Source organism: Hibiscus syriacus, unplaced genomic scaffold, assembly GCF_006381635.1.
Source record: "Hibiscus syriacus cultivar Baekdansim isolate YM2019G1 unplaced genomic scaffold, ASM638163v2 tig00004384_pilon, whole genome shotgun sequence".
NCBI lineage: Eukaryota > Viridiplantae > Streptophyta > Magnoliopsida > Malvales > Malvaceae > Hibiscus > Hibiscus syriacus.
Genome location: NW_024062015.1, coordinates 69,528 through 85,646, shown reverse-complemented (window position 1 = coordinate 85,646; position 16,119 = coordinate 69,528). Strand labels below are relative to the sequence as shown.

At 33.0% G+C, this 16,119-nt stretch overlaps 2 protein-coding genes and 1 long non-coding RNA gene across 3 annotated transcripts; 1 reads left to right on the top strand and 2 right to left on the bottom strand.

Annotated features, from left to right (window-relative positions):
- Positions 1–5,526: 5,526 nt before the first annotated feature.
- LOC120194230 (40S ribosomal protein S27-2-like) lies at positions 5,527–6,459 on the bottom strand. Its single transcript, XM_039196607.1, has 4 exons — positions 6,377–6,459; positions 6,086–6,187; positions 5,964–5,992; positions 5,527–5,866 (listed from the first exon to the last, which is right to left on the bottom strand). The coding sequence occupies exons 1-4, from the start codon at positions 6,377–6,379 to the stop codon at positions 5,740–5,742; spliced, it is 261 nt and encodes an 86-aa protein (XP_039052538.1). The 5' UTR covers positions 6,380–6,459; the 3' UTR covers positions 5,527–5,739.
- Positions 6,460–8,918: 2,459 nt separating this feature from the next.
- LOC120194272 (lysM domain receptor-like kinase 3) lies at positions 8,919–15,619 on the bottom strand. Its single transcript, XM_039196631.1, has 13 exons — positions 14,894–15,619; positions 14,240–14,273; positions 14,127–14,131; positions 13,860–14,015; positions 13,191–13,381; positions 12,382–12,471; positions 11,706–11,799; positions 11,474–11,625; positions 11,292–11,383; positions 9,666–9,804; positions 9,418–9,516; positions 9,151–9,326; positions 8,919–9,019 (listed from the first exon to the last, which is right to left on the bottom strand). Exons 1-12 carry the CDS (start codon positions 15,534–15,536, stop codon positions 9,162–9,164), a joined length of 1,860 nt encoding a protein of 619 aa, XP_039052562.1. The 5' UTR covers positions 15,537–15,619; the 3' UTR covers positions 8,919–9,019; positions 9,151–9,161.
- LOC120194282 lies at positions 9,745–9,991 on the top strand. The gene is made up of 2 exons (XR_005522956.1): positions 9,745–9,829; positions 9,909–9,991. It is a non-coding gene; the product is annotated as an uncharacterized LOC120194282 (long non-coding RNA).
- Positions 15,620–16,119: the final 500 nt, after the last annotated feature.

Here is a 16,119-nt window from a genome sequence, read left to right as displayed (position 1 = left end):
ATTTTTTTAAGCAATGTTAAGGGTTCGAATCCTGATATTTACGAATGGAGTAAAGTAGGGTAGGAGTAGCGTCTTGCCTTTCTATATAGTATCTAATCTGGATTAGCCGGTCAAAAGATCATATATAGTGATTATAAAATATTGTTTTCCAATTCTTCATTGAAATAAATAACATTAAATTAGCCAAAGGAAAAGGAAGACTTGGACGTTAAAGCCTTTATTTAATTTGAAATAGCTAAAAGCTTGCACTTTTTAGTGAGATTATTAGTTCTGAAGCAATGCTTTACTTTTAAGTATCATGTAGTGGGAGACAGTTCGAAAGGCCCTTAGTTATGTTGGAATCACAATGTGTAGTTTATCATATTATAATTGTTTGATTAAACATAAAGAACCGTAGCCGTTCTTATATTATCACATAATGCATTCTGGTTTTTTATATATAAAGCTGAGTTCGAAAGGTGGTGGGGGCTTGATTTTTATTAATCAAGATTACATTTGCATTAGTATGTTTACACTTGTTGATACCACATTGAGGATCGTACGGAATGTTTTGATAACGTAAGACGGCCAACCACACTCTCTATTATTTCAAACATTCTAATGGTCTAGAAATTCGCAATTTTTAAGCTTTTAAATACCTACCCAATGAATTTTTAAAGGTTAAAGGGTTTAAATACTCTTCAATTTTCTCCCTCGAAACAACAAGTCAAGTTAGTTTTTATTATGTATTAAAACCGTAAAAATTAAATATCTTAATATAATTATTTTTTATTATTTTATCCCACGTCATCTTATTAAGATCATCAATTTATTTAAAAATACCAACACCATAATGGTGGGGTTATAAATATGGGCATGGAAGTTCTTATCAGGGTTTTCTTTTTAAATTAAATAAAAAATTGTTCTAAAAAGAAAAGGCCAAGCAATGTCTGCTTCTGCTAGATGTGCTACCGATTGCTAATTAGACTATTATAGTTTGTATTTTTCTTTCTCAATTCGTTTACGTGGCTGCTACCTATTTTAATCTCTTTAATTTTCTTTCCATATATATTCAATAATTTTCCATTTATATAATTATTATTCATTAAATTGTTTCCACAAAAAACGGTACAATGAACTCTTTTTCCCCAAATATAAACGTGCAAAAAACAAACAAAATTAAACGAATAATCTATCCGTTATTATTATTTATTTATTTTTTAATTGAAAATTAAAATTTTCGGTGGTTTAATTGTTTTAATGTGCTTGATGACAAATATAAAATCATATTTAATTGAATTTTTCAAAATAAATATTGTCAGAGATCGGTAAGTATTGAAATAAAGGTATTTTCACTTGTGTTACAGTTTTACGTGCGTCGTTGCTTGATCCTTATTCATATTATTATTTTGTGAATACTGATTGTTTAGGTGATATTATTATACCTCGGGGTAACGTGCTCTAATGTTTGTACGTCTTTCATTGCATATTCTGTAAATATGCATGTATGAACAATTTTTTAATGATTTGATATGTTTAATAAATATGTTAACTCTTATGTCTAAATTATTTTGTGTCGGTATGACGTGATGTATGTTTTATTTGTATATATGAGTAATCCATAGGACATGTAATATTGGATAACCTAATAAGTTTATTTTAAATCTGAAATATAATCATATCTCATATTACATTATGTATGAGATTGATTGTATATGAGGAAGTTATCGATAAATTAAGCAACATTTCTTTCATAATTACCTCGTTTTAACTTTGCATTTAGTCAAACGAAATAGTAGTTCATAGTAAATGGTTATCCTACAAAGTCTCTAGTATTGGCTTTAATATCATCTTCGAGATTATTGTAATGTTTTTTTACTATTCTTTTACCTAAGCATATAAACGTGAAAAAGCCGGGGAGGGTCCATCGATTTTACAGCTGTAATCCAATTAGGGTAAAATCTTCAATATATATATATTTAAAAAATTAATAACAACAAGAATGACGGTTGGGTTCATAAATATGGGAATGGAAGTTCTTATTTGGGTTTTCTTTTAAAATAAAAGATATGTAGTAAAAACAAAAGGCCAAGCGCTAGTTGGTAGCTACCAATGGCTTAATTAGACTATAATACTTTGTATTTTTCTTCTCAATTCCTTTTACGTGGCTGCTACGTTTTTTTTTTTTTGAATGAAGGCTGCTACCTTATTTTAATCTCTTTGTTTTTTTCTCTCTTCATATATACAATAGTTTTCCCGTTTTAAATAATTATTATTCAGTAAATTGTCTTCAACAAAAATGGTACAATGAACCCTTTTTTCTCAAATAATAAACGTAACAAAACAAATAATCCATTATTTTTTTTGGTGAATACAAATAATCTATTTTTTAATTAAGCCAAAATATAATTATGACACGTGTCACTTGATGATTTTTAACGGTCATTATTACATATACACCTAAAAGTGTAACGGAGAAAACGTTAGACACCTATTTTTAATGAATTTTTTTAAACACCTAAAATTAACTTAGGGTATAGCTTGAGAACTTATTTTTATATTAAGCCTTTTTAGAATGATAGAATTGAAATCTTGTCATTTAGGGAAACCGAAATACAATTTTTACTATTTTTCATCACTAAAAAAATAGGGGGTGAAACTAATTTAGGACTAAAAATTGTTAAATTATGAGTTTAGTCCTTTTAAAGTGAAATTAAAATTTGGGGGTGAAACTCATTACATTTAATAGTTATTTTTTCATCACTTAATTTTCAAATTTTGGAACAACAACTTAATTAAAAATTTAAGATCTATGTGTTTATATACAAACTATTGGATGAGATAATGATATATTATTTATACTTGTTTTTAAAATTTATCATCATATGATTTATTAATAATGAATAAATTATGGGATCAATTTTATGTGCCATTTCTTAATATTGATAATAACTTTTTGAAATGAAATTATGAGAAAATGAATGGCAAATTTCGGTGGAATAAGTTTTCATAATTATAATGTTCATTGAATTTCATGGCATTATGTTTTGCTGACAAAATAGGGATCAAAAAGAGAGGTGGGTCATAGCTTTCTTTGAAACCCAACTTTCTATTTATTTATCTCTTCTCATAGTTGGTATTGGTAGGTCCTTTGATTTTGAAAACTCTCTTCATCCACTTGCTTCTTTTCTCTAATTTCACTCGGAAATTCCCATGCGTATGGGGATTTTTCCACACTATTGATTTACGTGTAGATTCATATGGGTTGTACATTACAAGTGTGTCAAACGATTAGACAGACGATGGTTTAAGATTTTAGGATGGATTATTAGGAGTGAACGCAAGATTTTATGTTACAAAATGAACTTATGAAATTTTAGATGAATGAAAATAGATTATTAGAAAAAATACAAAGAAAGTACTTAAATTATATAAGAATTTAAAATTTTCAGAGCCGTCTTCTTCTTGATCCATTCCTGGTAATCAGCCTATTTCAACTACAGACATCCCGAATGCTGTTAGGGTTGAAACTAAAAGTGGTCCAAAATAGAAGGATAGGGTGAATAGAGTGTAGACTTCTTGACAAATAGAAAATGGTTAGGTTTGAAATCTGTGAAACCCAATTGTCCATTGCATACCATAGCTGTATCCTTTGATCACTTTTGTCATCATACACCTCCATATCAATCTCACTAAATTAACGCCTCAACTATTTGCTCATTATTTTATGGTTATATATGTAATTGGCTTTTTCATTGAATATGATTTTATTGGGATTAGGAGAAACTGATCCAATTTCTAATAAACCATCTTCCTGTTGTGATTTACTTGGGGTATATATGAAAAAAAAGCCCCCAAAGTCCACAAGATCTGCGAGCCTTATTTACTTCACGGGCTAATCATAAACTAAACATCATGGGCTATGTATAACAAATCTGAAATTCTGCTATTCCTATTATTTGCTTATAATCTTTTTGAGAAATTTTATCCATTAATACTATGTATTCATATAAATTGCAGAACAATATGTAAAATTGTTATGTCTAAAAGCATGTAAAATGTGCCAGTGGCATTCCTGCAGCACCAAAGTTAGGAGCATGACTCGCATTATAATTTCTTAAAGCCCATTGTCAAACTTGTTTCACCCGAATTTCAAGATACCGTCGGATAAATATTTTTAAAAAAAATGTTGAAAAATTAACCATTGCATTTAAGCAGTAAAAAATGTTTGGTATAGTAATAAATTAGAGATTAATAGTTGATGCATCATATACATTATATGCCCCATCAAATTTTAAAATTGAATTTATTTTTGATGATGCATTATGATCTCATTCATTAACGGTATATAAAATTATATACCATCAATGCATCAAAATGTACTGTAAAATTAACCATTAAATGAGAAATAAATTCTCATTCTATAAGATAACTTTTATTTTGGAATATCAAATCTATTCAAAAATTAATTAAGTTGAACCAATTAGTAAGATTGGACGGGTCCAGTTGCTTATTGATGTAACTATTAGTAAGATATCCGAGTGATTAATGTTGCAACCTATAGATTAGTAGTTGAATTCGTGGTTTCACAAATTTCGTCCTAACCCAAGAAGCAAAGCTAATAATGCAACTGAAAACCAGAAATATAAAAGCTTGCTTCAACAGTTGACTATTAAATAAGCAGGGCATCCATGGGGTTATTTTGTAACCCAAATGGGTTATCTCAATAAATGGCGACAAGCAATAAGATAAAATGCACTCAACATATCTGTAGTTTGTATTCACTATCTCAAGACCATATTATACTAGGAAAAACAGAAGCAGACATTATTTCAAGCCGAATATCAAATATGTATCAAGGTTGTGATACGCCGGAGATGCGAAATTCGTTTAGCTTCACTACCTGGGCTTTAAAAGGCACGCCCGGGACGCGAGGCACAGCCAGGCACTGAAGGTAGTTCCCGCCTGGGTTGAGGCGAGGCGAATTACAAGAGGCGACGGAAGGTGTGCGCCTAAGGGCTTTAGGCGCCGGGCACAGCACCTTTGCGCTTTTCAGATTTTTTTTAAGATATTAATATTTTTAATAAATAATTATATTTTAATTTAAAAAAAATCATCTAACTTTAATCTCAGTCTCTCAAGATGTAAAATTGGGGGGAAAAAACTCACCAAACATAATCCCTAACATTCTCTCTCCATTGTCCTCTTCACTATAATATTATATAAAGAACTATAATATTATTTATCATGTTAGTTTGAGTACAAAATATAATATACACTTGATCTATATTATATATTACAAACAGTGAGGCCCTCACATACGAAAGGGACGCGCCTACGCCTAGGCTCCAAGGATCTTTTCACTACTCTATATTCTCACAATCTCCTAATCATAATTACAGTCAGCCTCAACAGGCACAGCTTCAATGGCACATCAAAGCCAGCTATTTCAAACCCAAAATCTTTATAATGTAAAGCATGTAGTTGGAACAATTTTGGGCAAATTCTATCCAGAGCCAACACAAACAAATAATTATATAAAAAACAGAACACCAATCAAATGCAACTCAAAACATTCATTAAACCCAAAAACCATGCACTAAATTGAGAACAGTAGCACATATATAACACCTCAAAAAGACGGTCTTTCTAAAACCCTTCAAGCTGATGCTAAAATAAAGACATTTTTAACACATCAAAAAGATAACCAGACCGGGAACATACAAAGCTCATCCTCCAATCGTCCCAATCGGATCAGATTTAGTCACCCTTCTTCCTGAAAGAGCAACCTTCAGTGAGCCTAGCTCTACCGCCAGTCGGCTGGCATAGAACCGTCTGGCAGTTTCCACACACCACCACAGTTTGAGAGTGGCTAAATACAGTCGTTCTGCCATTTTAAAAAAACCCAGAAATTTAGATTAAATATCCCTCAAGAAAATTCCATTTAAAACAAACAATAACCTAAAATACCAATGTGAACTTACATGTTGAAGCAGCCTTGGCATTTGACATCCTTTGAGATAGCAAAAATAGAGGAGAACCAAGTTAACCCACAATACAGAACAAATCATGATATGAAAAACAAAGAAAAGTCTAAACATATTACCATGAAGAAGGAATTGGGAGACTGAACGAGACGCTTGAGCTTGTGCTTCTTCTTCTCGAGCTCGGCAGGAGGATTCAACAAATCGACATCGTTTTGAAGAACCTAAAACCACACCCAACATAACAACATAAAAAACATTAACAAAGCGAAGTGCAATGTTATTGGGTTAAAAACTATAAGAGAAATACAAAAACAGAGCCTGAAAATTGATAAATAAATAAAAAAACGTGAAGTGAACAGATGGAAATGCCTAAAATGAAGATGAAGAGGAAAGTACGAAGGGAGATTTACCATGTTTGCGTTTTGCGGAATGAAAGCTTGAAGGTCGACAGCGCCGCCGTGAAAGGATTTTAGTTTAGGGTTTGGGATTTGGATTTTTGGGCCTCCCGATATGTAAATGTTTTATTATTTTATTTTGATCAAAAATAATATTTAATTAACAATTAAATATTATTAATTAAAAAAGAGTTTACAGTTTTTGGATGAGCCCATATGAGTCGGAGTATGTGAGATTTTCAGAGGAATATTTTTATTCTTTTATATACATTTCAATAATCTTTTATTCATTTAACCAAACACTGTAATCTTACATTCCTGCTAAATGAATCAAACACAACAATACAACATTCCCATTAATGTGTTAGGTAATGTTACATTCTGGTAATTCTATTCCGGAAGGTAATGCTACATTCCATGAACCAAACGTACCTCTAAAGAAATAAAATTTCCAATTCCCAGTTGATGTGAGATTCCGTATGTATAAATAATCAACCTTGATATCAATACAAGACTCGTCAACTCTCAAAATCGTTTTATTTCAGGGCTCTAGTTTTCCTCTTCAATGGCAACGGTTTCCATTCCCTATCAATCTAATGTTGTTTTCCACCGTCTTCGTCGTATTATTGCACTACAAACTTCTCCTATACTTCCCCATCACGCCCAAGTTAGGTTAAGCATCAACATTAATCTCGTCTATCGTGATCCTGTAGCTAATAATTTGATCCCTTCTTCCATCAGTCCCTTTCCCTCACAGGAACTCAATTGTTTTAGTCTCAACGTATTGCAAGACCTTGACATGTTTAGTGATATTGTTACTCCAGTATTTACAAGACTTGGAATTAATGTACATTTTTATCTTACTCTGATACCCTTATAGAAATCGTACAACATGGAATTGGAATTACAAGTGAAGCGTATGACAGAGGACATTATTGCAGACTCTTGTATTTAGAATTTGTAGCTTCTTTGAAAGAAAGCCAGGTGTTTGCATATTCTTAGTAATATATTGTTTTGATTATATTTGAATAAAAGTAGTGGTTTAAGTATCAAAAGCGGTGTATTCTTATACAAGAACCATGCTTGTACCCTTTGGAAGATAATCTTCTTATTAATATTATAGTTTTTGGCGTCTCTATTCTCATACAGCAATCTGCTTAACACGTCCATTGCATTTCTGTTAGTGCAATTCAGAACACACAGATCGGAATACTTGGTGCAGGTTTTGAGGTTTCACACATAAATCAATGGCTCTCAGGGAACTAGAAAATCCTTTGGTTTGACAAGATATAGGTTTTGTCAAATTATATGATAGTTCCATCCAACTTTGATGTTTATGCATTTCCTTCTACCTTCATACTTGGCTTGCCTTTCTGTTGCTTTGCCTTCTATGTTTACGGCTTTCGTATATCGAGTAATTCTGGTTTACAGGCAAATGCACCAGACACTTGAGAAGATTAAGCATGTGTATACTACGTTGTTGAAATCTGAATCTCAAACTTTAAATTCATGAAGATATTATATTATATTTTAAAAACAACAACATATAAAAATTAAAAATTTAATATATTATTTTTTTAAGTTGCTCGCGAGTTTTTTGAGTCGGATATCAAATAACTCACTTTAGCTCGTCAAGAACTCGAGTCAAATTCGAGCTCAAATAGAGTCCATTTGAGTGTTGATAGAGTCAAACTCGAGTAGAAGGATGATAAAGAATCAGTCAAGGGAAGAACAAAGGAGCTCGCAATCTGTTATTATACCAAATAGAGGATGATAAATTTGGGGTTTGATCAAAATAGTTGACAAGATTGCATAAGTTTTAGGACTAAAATTGTTATTATATTGTGATATATCATTATCTCCGTTAAGTTTTTGTGATCAATATAGAAATAAAACGTAACATTAAGTATGAATTTACTCTAAACAACAATGAAGTGACCAAAACATAAACAAGATAATACATGGGATACCAAATAACGGGTTTCGACTTGACTTGATTGGGTCGGATTTTTGTTTTAAAAAATTGGGTTCGTGTCGGGTCGGGTTAGGGTTTATGGTAAAAAATATTCGACCCAATCTGACATGAGAAAAATAAATAATTTTATCTTTATATTTATGAATAATTTCAATAATGTCCCTTTATATATTATTTTTTCAATCAAATCCCTATTTTTATTTAATAAAAATAATATATTTTTAATAAATATATTATTTCGAGTCGAGTTAGGTCAAATTCAGTTTTTATCTCAAATAGTCGGGTTAAATTCAGGTCGGGTGGAAGGTATATATTTTTTTGGTCAGGTCGGATTCAGATGGAGTATGTATAATCTTCGGGTCGGGTCAGATTGATCGAAAATCTGACCCGACACAACCAATGCCCTTCCCTTATACGTCTCTTCTGAACAAAATTCAAAACTCAATTACCTTAAAAGAGAAAAAGATACAAGGACATAGAAACTTTTGTTTAAAATCAAAACTACTCTCATAATCTACTTAAAAAAATCAAAACATAAAATGATTTGACATTACTTATTTACAGTAATATCAAACAAACAACGATTAAATTATTCAGCCCTATTGTACATTTTCACTTTTGACTATACCACCGGGATTGTCTGTATACTAAACCCTAGCTCTACCAAACATGCACGTTGATCTTATTCTCACGTGACATTTTCAAGCACATATAGCAAAAAAAATGGGTCTTAAATGAGTTTTTCTTTTTCCATACCAAAAACAAAGAATATCATTTGACAGGCACATGAAACGTACCAATGGTGTGCAAGAAAGACCATTTCCATTATCTTCCGGCCATAAGGTTGACAAGAGCTTGATTTTCATAGAAAGAACCAACATCCCAATCCTCTGTTGAGGATGAAAGTGTCATTAAAGCAACCACTATGGATCTCATACTTGGTCGTAGCTGAGGGTTTTCATGTGTACACGCTTTGGCAAGCTGAGCCATCTGCAATTATATAACATCCTTAGCTTTTATCAAACTGAAAACACAATGAAATGAAAATCATAGCATATTCTTTCCCAGGAACTGGTCTCACCTTGAACACAGCGTCTAGTGTGTAATTTTCTTCAAGCCTCTCATCAATAAGCTTGCAAAATGCTTCTTTAGGATCAGGCTCATTAAGAGCATCCTCAAACTACAGAAGGAAAGGAGAGAAAAGGGTTTTAATTTGCCAAAAGAATTACTCAAACCACATTCCAAATTTCAACAATTGTATATAAATCATTCAGCCAATTTGCTACAACTTCTCATGAATTGGAGTAGAGGGATTGAAAGAATATTAACCAGGGCAACAAGACCCTTTGATTCAGCAAGAGAGTCATTAGCCTTGACAATAGCTTCTTTAGCAGAAATAAGCTCATAGAGTACTACCCCAAAGGCATATACATCTACTTTGGGAGAAACATCACCGTATTGCGCATATCTGCAAACAAACATGAATTAAGTTAGTCCATTTTTACATGAACACCAATTTTTAGGCAGATGATAAAGCTCCTTAAGTACCGACTTCCAATGAGGGCATTCCAGAATACTAAACAAAATCAAATTTTTTTTCTATTCCAGAGCTAATGTAGTCTTATGTAGAATCTTTCAACTGAAATTCCTACTAATAAAAGAGCATAGTTAGCTTTCACTCCATTAGAGTAAACAGAAGCTGTGCAAGTGCAAAAAAGGGTAACTGATATTATATTTATCTTCCTTGCCAAATTAAAATTGGTATGTGGTGTTTTCGGTTAAAAAAATTTAACATCAGAAATATGGAGTATGATAATTGAACACTAATATCATGTCCATAATGATTGCAGAATTAAGTTCTGATATCCTCACCTCTCATGTGAAAACCACTTGCTTGTAGAAAAATCAAGCAAAATTAAATGGTAGAAAAAATTCAAGAGAGTTTTTGTGGATATCCAGTAACGAGCAAGGAAGATTCTTGTATAATAATCATAACTACCGATAATAAGGACATGATTAAGCATCCCTCAAGTTAAAATCTCATAAAGTAAATGCATCAATATACTTTGACACAAACCTAGTACTGATATCAAGCCATATACTGGTAAGTTTCTAAGTTTCCCACCAATAATACAGAGTTCCTATAATCATGTGAGAACTCCACTTTTCCGAAAAGTTGTATCCTGGTCCAATTTATAGGCTTTCTAACAATAATGTTCACGGCATCTAGTTAAATTTTAGAAGTTTTCATGCCGACAATTTAACTGATTGCAAGCTATGTTGTTAGAACTCTTCATTTTTCTTAAATTACTAGTGTCTAACATTTGTTTCCGATACATGAACATAAAGATATGACTTCCAAGGATCGCACAAATACATGAAAAACTTAGAATAATCTAATCATACTCAATGTCCCATACATATGTATCTGACACTCACACCTGAGTTCCGAGTAACTTAGACTGTCAGTGTTTGTTCACATTTAGTTAAACCATTTTGGATTTGCTTTTCTAAACTAAGGTAGTTTTTAGCTCTGAGTTTCAAAAGTTCTTTTGGGGCTTTTATTTCAGAAAACACAAATAAGAACCAAACCAACTTAAAAATAAATCTAGCAGAAGTGAATTGATATATTTTGGTTTCTATACCCAACTGTTTTTGGTTTGATTTAGAAAATTATGAATTTTCTTATCCAAACCAAATCCCGCACAAACTATCTGATCTACCTCCAATCGCAAATTCATTGACGATATGAAGTTTCTAAATAGCAACCATTAAATTAGGTGAATGAAAATTTTATAAGAACTAGTAATTTCTCTAAAGGATCATTCGCCACTCTAGTCATAAGATCTAATGACAGTTAGTTTAGCCAATTGTTGAACTTAGGCATTGTCATTTACAATAGAATCCAATGAATTAAAAGTTGCATCAAATTAATACGAACAAAATTGATCTTACTCTGGTGGCATGTATCCAAATGTCCCAACAAGACGTGTGGGTAGTGATGCACTTCCGACTTCTGTCAGTTTTGTTAATCCAAAATCTGCAACCTGCATGATACGTTAAATATGATTCAGTATAATAAAAACAAAAAGCTTTCAAACAGCCCACCTGATAAGAGATCAAGAAAAAAAAATAACCTTTGCACGAAACTTTTTGTCTATCAATATATTGGCTGATTTAATGTCACGGTGAATGTAAACAGGGACAGTATGCTCATGGATATATTCAAGACCTCTGGCTGAGTCTAGGGCGATTTGCACTCGATTAGACCAAGGAAGTGGCTCCCTGCCTGGAAATAAACAACAGATATCTGTTAGTGCTGCTTTGAGTCGATGGAAGTAGTAGTAATTTCCACATAAGGAATCTCACTTTGGCCTCTCAAATGCTGGCTTAGATTGCCATTCTCAATGAATTCGTAAACTAGGAAGAGAGAGCCTTCAACGCAATATCCAATTAAACGCACCTGAATTGGGAGTCCATATTAATATTCAATTTGAAGATAAATAACAGATAAAGATTCAGGCCATAACTTAAATGGATCGATGTCTAGAAAGGATACAAACTTTTTTTTTTCAAGAAAAAGAAAGCTCACTGATTAAGAAAAGCTAAACTACTTAATTAGTTGTGCACTATCACAGCTGCGATCAGATGCATAGTCAATTCAACGAGAATCTACTTAAACATTATACCTTATCTACATTATATTTCTTAAATTAACAGAAAAGAGGGATTATGAAAACTAATGCATGAAGACTGTGTCGTAGGTGGATATAGACAGTTCCTCCGACTCATTGTACAATGGAGAACTCAAACAGGGCCTTTGTTTGTTTACCTATGGTGTTACACTTGAGTATCTACAAAATGGTATTCAGATTGACAGATGGAACAACGTTAAAGAAATATTTTCAATTTTCTATCCAACGATAGACAATTATTCAAAGATATATCATGCTCTAAAAGTTTCAGTTTGTCATTCACTCGCAGAACCCAAACACGAATGCACTTGATACACCTTTCCAAGCATGTGAAAAAGAAAGTACATTACCAGGTTCAGGTGATGAACACGTGTCAAAACCTTTAATTCAGCTAAAAATTCTTTGGATGCTTGCATATCCATCTTCTTGATTGCAGCTTCCTGCACATTGAGTAATAAACGCATGACAAATGTAATCAACATGAGAGGGCAATGGTTCGTTGATTCAGATGCACGTATATTTTCCCTCAAAAAGCATTAAAAAGAGTAACTGTACATTCAAGAACTGAAAGAAAAAAATTGCGTTCCTAGTAATTTTTATTGGTAAATTTAACCATTTCTTGGCTTATTAATAAAAATGCAAGAAACAGCAAAGCTGTGTTTTCTCTGAATATAGGATACAATACGAACGGGTAATTCTGCCGTACGGCAGTCTAATATACGACTAAGAAAAAGCGTTATTAGAAATGTTAATGTTTTTTTAACATTTCTAGTAAAGCGCTACTAAAATTTTATTTTTTTCTACTTGAAATGTTAATTTTGCTATTGGAAATGTTACTTTTGCTACCTAATTTCCGATAGAAAAACCGGTAAAAAATAACATTTTAAGTAGCGCTCAATATTAACATTTCCGGTAAAAAAATAATATTTTAAATAACGTTTTACCTTTAAAAAATATTAATATTTTTAATAACGCTTTTTTTTAATTGCTTTAGAGATCCCGATACGAAAACACAATACTGACAGGCATGTTCAATAAACATGAAAACAGTGTAATAGATGTGACAGAACACATCAAACAACTCGTATCATTATCGACAGCTAATAATGACTTGACTAAATGTAATCAGACAATAAAAAATATACATTTATGAACTAACCTCGCCTCTCAAATTCGCATAGTAAACAGCCCCAAAGCCACCTTCACCAATCTTGTTAGCCAGACTGAAATTATCAGTTGCCTGGGCAAGTTCTTCATATGAGAATTCAACTGATTTGTCTACAGTAATGCCAGTTAGGCCCGGAGAAGCAGGAACAGCTGCAGTTGATTCTGCTGCCTTACTTCCATAAACTAAACAGATCCCCCGAACAAAAGAAACATTGAGAAGAAAAGAAAAAGCAGGAACCAGTCAGCAATTAAGATAATGGTAATCAAGATTTACTAGCAAAGTACACTGGTTTTCATCGAAAATAAATAAATAGATATAATACAAAGTGTAGAGATAATGTTGTAACATTTATCCAAGAACAGAACAAATGATAGCCTAGGTTCTGAGAGAGGATGTAAAGTGCTAATTCTTGAACAGAGAACTTTAGGATATTAGAATGAAGACTAAAAGTATGTTCTTTTGCTCTACGTTCTGGAATAAAGGGCAGTAAATCAACTGGTTTTGCTAATTAATCACCTACTTGAACAGTGTTTTCAAATATTTAACTGGCAGAACTGTCTGAAGTTACTTGTAAAAAGCATTAAATTTGTGAAAAAGTCATTTTAGTTTAGTCGAAGTACCACAAACAAACAAAAAAGGGATAGAGAAGCAGTGCTCTACCATTCCCACCTTCAGCAGGTAAGTCTTGGGAGATTGTTGAAAGTAATGTTGTTCCCTTTCTCCTTCGGAAAAATCTAGCATAAATACCAAATGCCAGCAACAGAGCTACCACTATGGCTGCTATAGATATCCCAGCGATAACTCCACCTGAAAGTCCTGTTTATATGAAGGCAAGATATGAAGTCAAAAGTAAAACAAATTATCAATCAATGAACATCCCAATATCATAATCATCACAAAAGCGACATGCAAAGAAGGCCAAACCACCTGTGCTGTAAAACAGAAAGAAGAAACAAATTTAGAACTTCCGAAGTTAAAAATTTAGACAAATGATGATAATAGATTAAACTGATTTCAAAATTTAATGTTTTATTATCTACCTTGATTTGAGGGGACGGAAACTATTGTCAGCATCTGCAAAAAAAAAGTATCCCTTAGTGAGGCAAACTACCAGTTGTTTATGACACTTGGGATATACAGCCACAAAGCCATACCCTTGGCGTTTAAATATCGGCAAGTGGACCATATTGTGTAAAACCCACAGGTATCTAAACAACAGCCTAGTAATGAAAATATTTCACGTATTGAAAACAGATTGATACATAAATATACTCCAAACATCACCTGGATGACAATTAAACACGGAACACAGCAAGTAAAATGAATGGATACATTTTGATGACAGTGAAACAAATGTTGACATCATTTACAAAAAAATCAAACTCCCCCATCACTCTATGAAAATAACATTGACCTTATAAATTTCCTACGTGAGAAAATCATTGTTGCAACTCAACTCCTAGAGAGTGAATTCTTTCTAGATCATCAACATTAGCTAACCTATGATCAATATTAGAGAGAAAAAACCGATGAAGCGGAATTTAAACTAAGTCAACTATTCATCTATCGCTAATGCAACCACTCACTAATTGGAAACTAAAACTGGTAATCATAGATCAAAATTAACCCTTTCTGTGTGCCATAAAGTCATCTTAATTTCACTTGCCTAAATAAACAAATGTTAAAGGAATCACCTCTGCCCGGAATATACACCAAGCCAGCCCCTGAGCTGAAATTTTCCCCGGGGTTGTAACTCTGCACCAAGCCAGATAAATCCGATGACAAATTCGTCTGGGTCAACACAGTATTCAAAGTCTCTTTCGGTCGGAGCGGGTACGTAATAAACAAACCGTAATCCCTGGAAATAACAGGATCTCCGCACGAACAATTAACCACCACATCAACCACCCCACTGTCCGGTATATTGGTCGGAGGGTAGCTATTAAAGCGCTGCAACCAATCAGCCGTCGTCAAACCTGAATAATATTCAGAAGCGATTTTGTCGTAAGTGTCGCCTGGTCGAACTGAGAAGGTGAAAACGTGGCCAAGGAAATCGCCATTGATGCAATCGCAAGGGAAAGGAACGTTGAGCCTGCTAAAAGCCTGAACACTGTCTTTGTTATGAACTTGCCTGTTGTAAATAAGGATTGGATCGAAATTAAGTGTCGAGAACGGTACGATGCTGGAGCTGAGAACCTCGGATATGAAGGTCAAGTTCACTCCTTGCCAAACGTAGTATGACGCTAATGCTAAATCGCATCCTCTGCTGCATCTTGATTCTACTGAAATCGACGAAATTGAGATAAAAAGCAACAGAATTGAGATTAATTTCAGCATTTCGGGAAACTGAAAACCCAAGATTTCGAATTTGGGGGGTTTAAAAGGGAGGAGAGTTGAAGGCGAACGGAGGATAAATTTGAGATCGTTGACCGGAGATATTTGAAAATTGGGTGATGATGAACTGGGAAGGAGAAAGAGATGTGACGTTGAAGTGGTTAGTAGGTAATTTTGGCGCTTATTTGATTATTGTTTTTTCTATTGAATTAATTTAATTGTCGCCTTGCTTGCAGTTGAGTGTGTCGTGCCAAACAATTATGATTTCCCGCGGTTTTATTTTTTGTATTCGGAGAATGGTAGTCACACTCTCGTCACCCTGTCATGTGTAATGCACCACCTTTTGGAAGGCGGCGATGCCGGCTGACTCTGTCCACGTTGCTACCAAATATTAATTTTATCCTTTTTATTATGGTTTCCTTTAAAGATTGAAAAAAATAATTTTAGGAATAATTTTTAAATATATTATTATTTAATTTATAAATATATATAACTATATTTTTTTTGTTACAAAGAAAGATTGCTAACAAGCAGGAGAAAATCAGTTAAGTCCAAAGATATGCCCCTGTCCAAAAGAGGTCGAGTT

What these genes read in the sequence shown, in the direction of transcription:
- LOC120194230 (XM_039196607.1), bottom strand. An exon ending in CTCCCAATTCCTTCTTCATG is followed by an intron (nt 5,993 to 6,085) that starts GTAATATGTTTA and finishes GCTATCTCAAAG; the next exon opens with GATGTCAAATGCCAAGGCTG. An exon ending in TGCCAAGGCTGCTTCAACAT is followed by an intron (nt 5,867 to 5,963) that starts GTAAGTTCACAT and finishes TTAAAATGGCAG; the next exon opens with AACGACTGTATTTAGCCACT.
- LOC120194272 (XM_039196631.1), bottom strand. Translation starts at nt 15,536, where the DNA reads ATGCTGAAATTAATCTCAATTCTGTTGCTTTTTATCTCAATTTCGTCG. An exon ending in GGTGTATATTCCGGGCAGAG is followed by an intron (nt 14,274 to 14,893) that starts GTGATTCCTTTA and finishes TTTTTTTTGCAG; the next exon opens with ATGCTGACAATAGTTTCCGT. An exon ending in ATGCGAATTTGAGAGGCGAG is followed by an intron (nt 12,472 to 13,190) that starts GTTAGTTCATAA and finishes CTCAATGTGCAG; the next exon opens with GAAGCTGCAATCAAGAAGAT.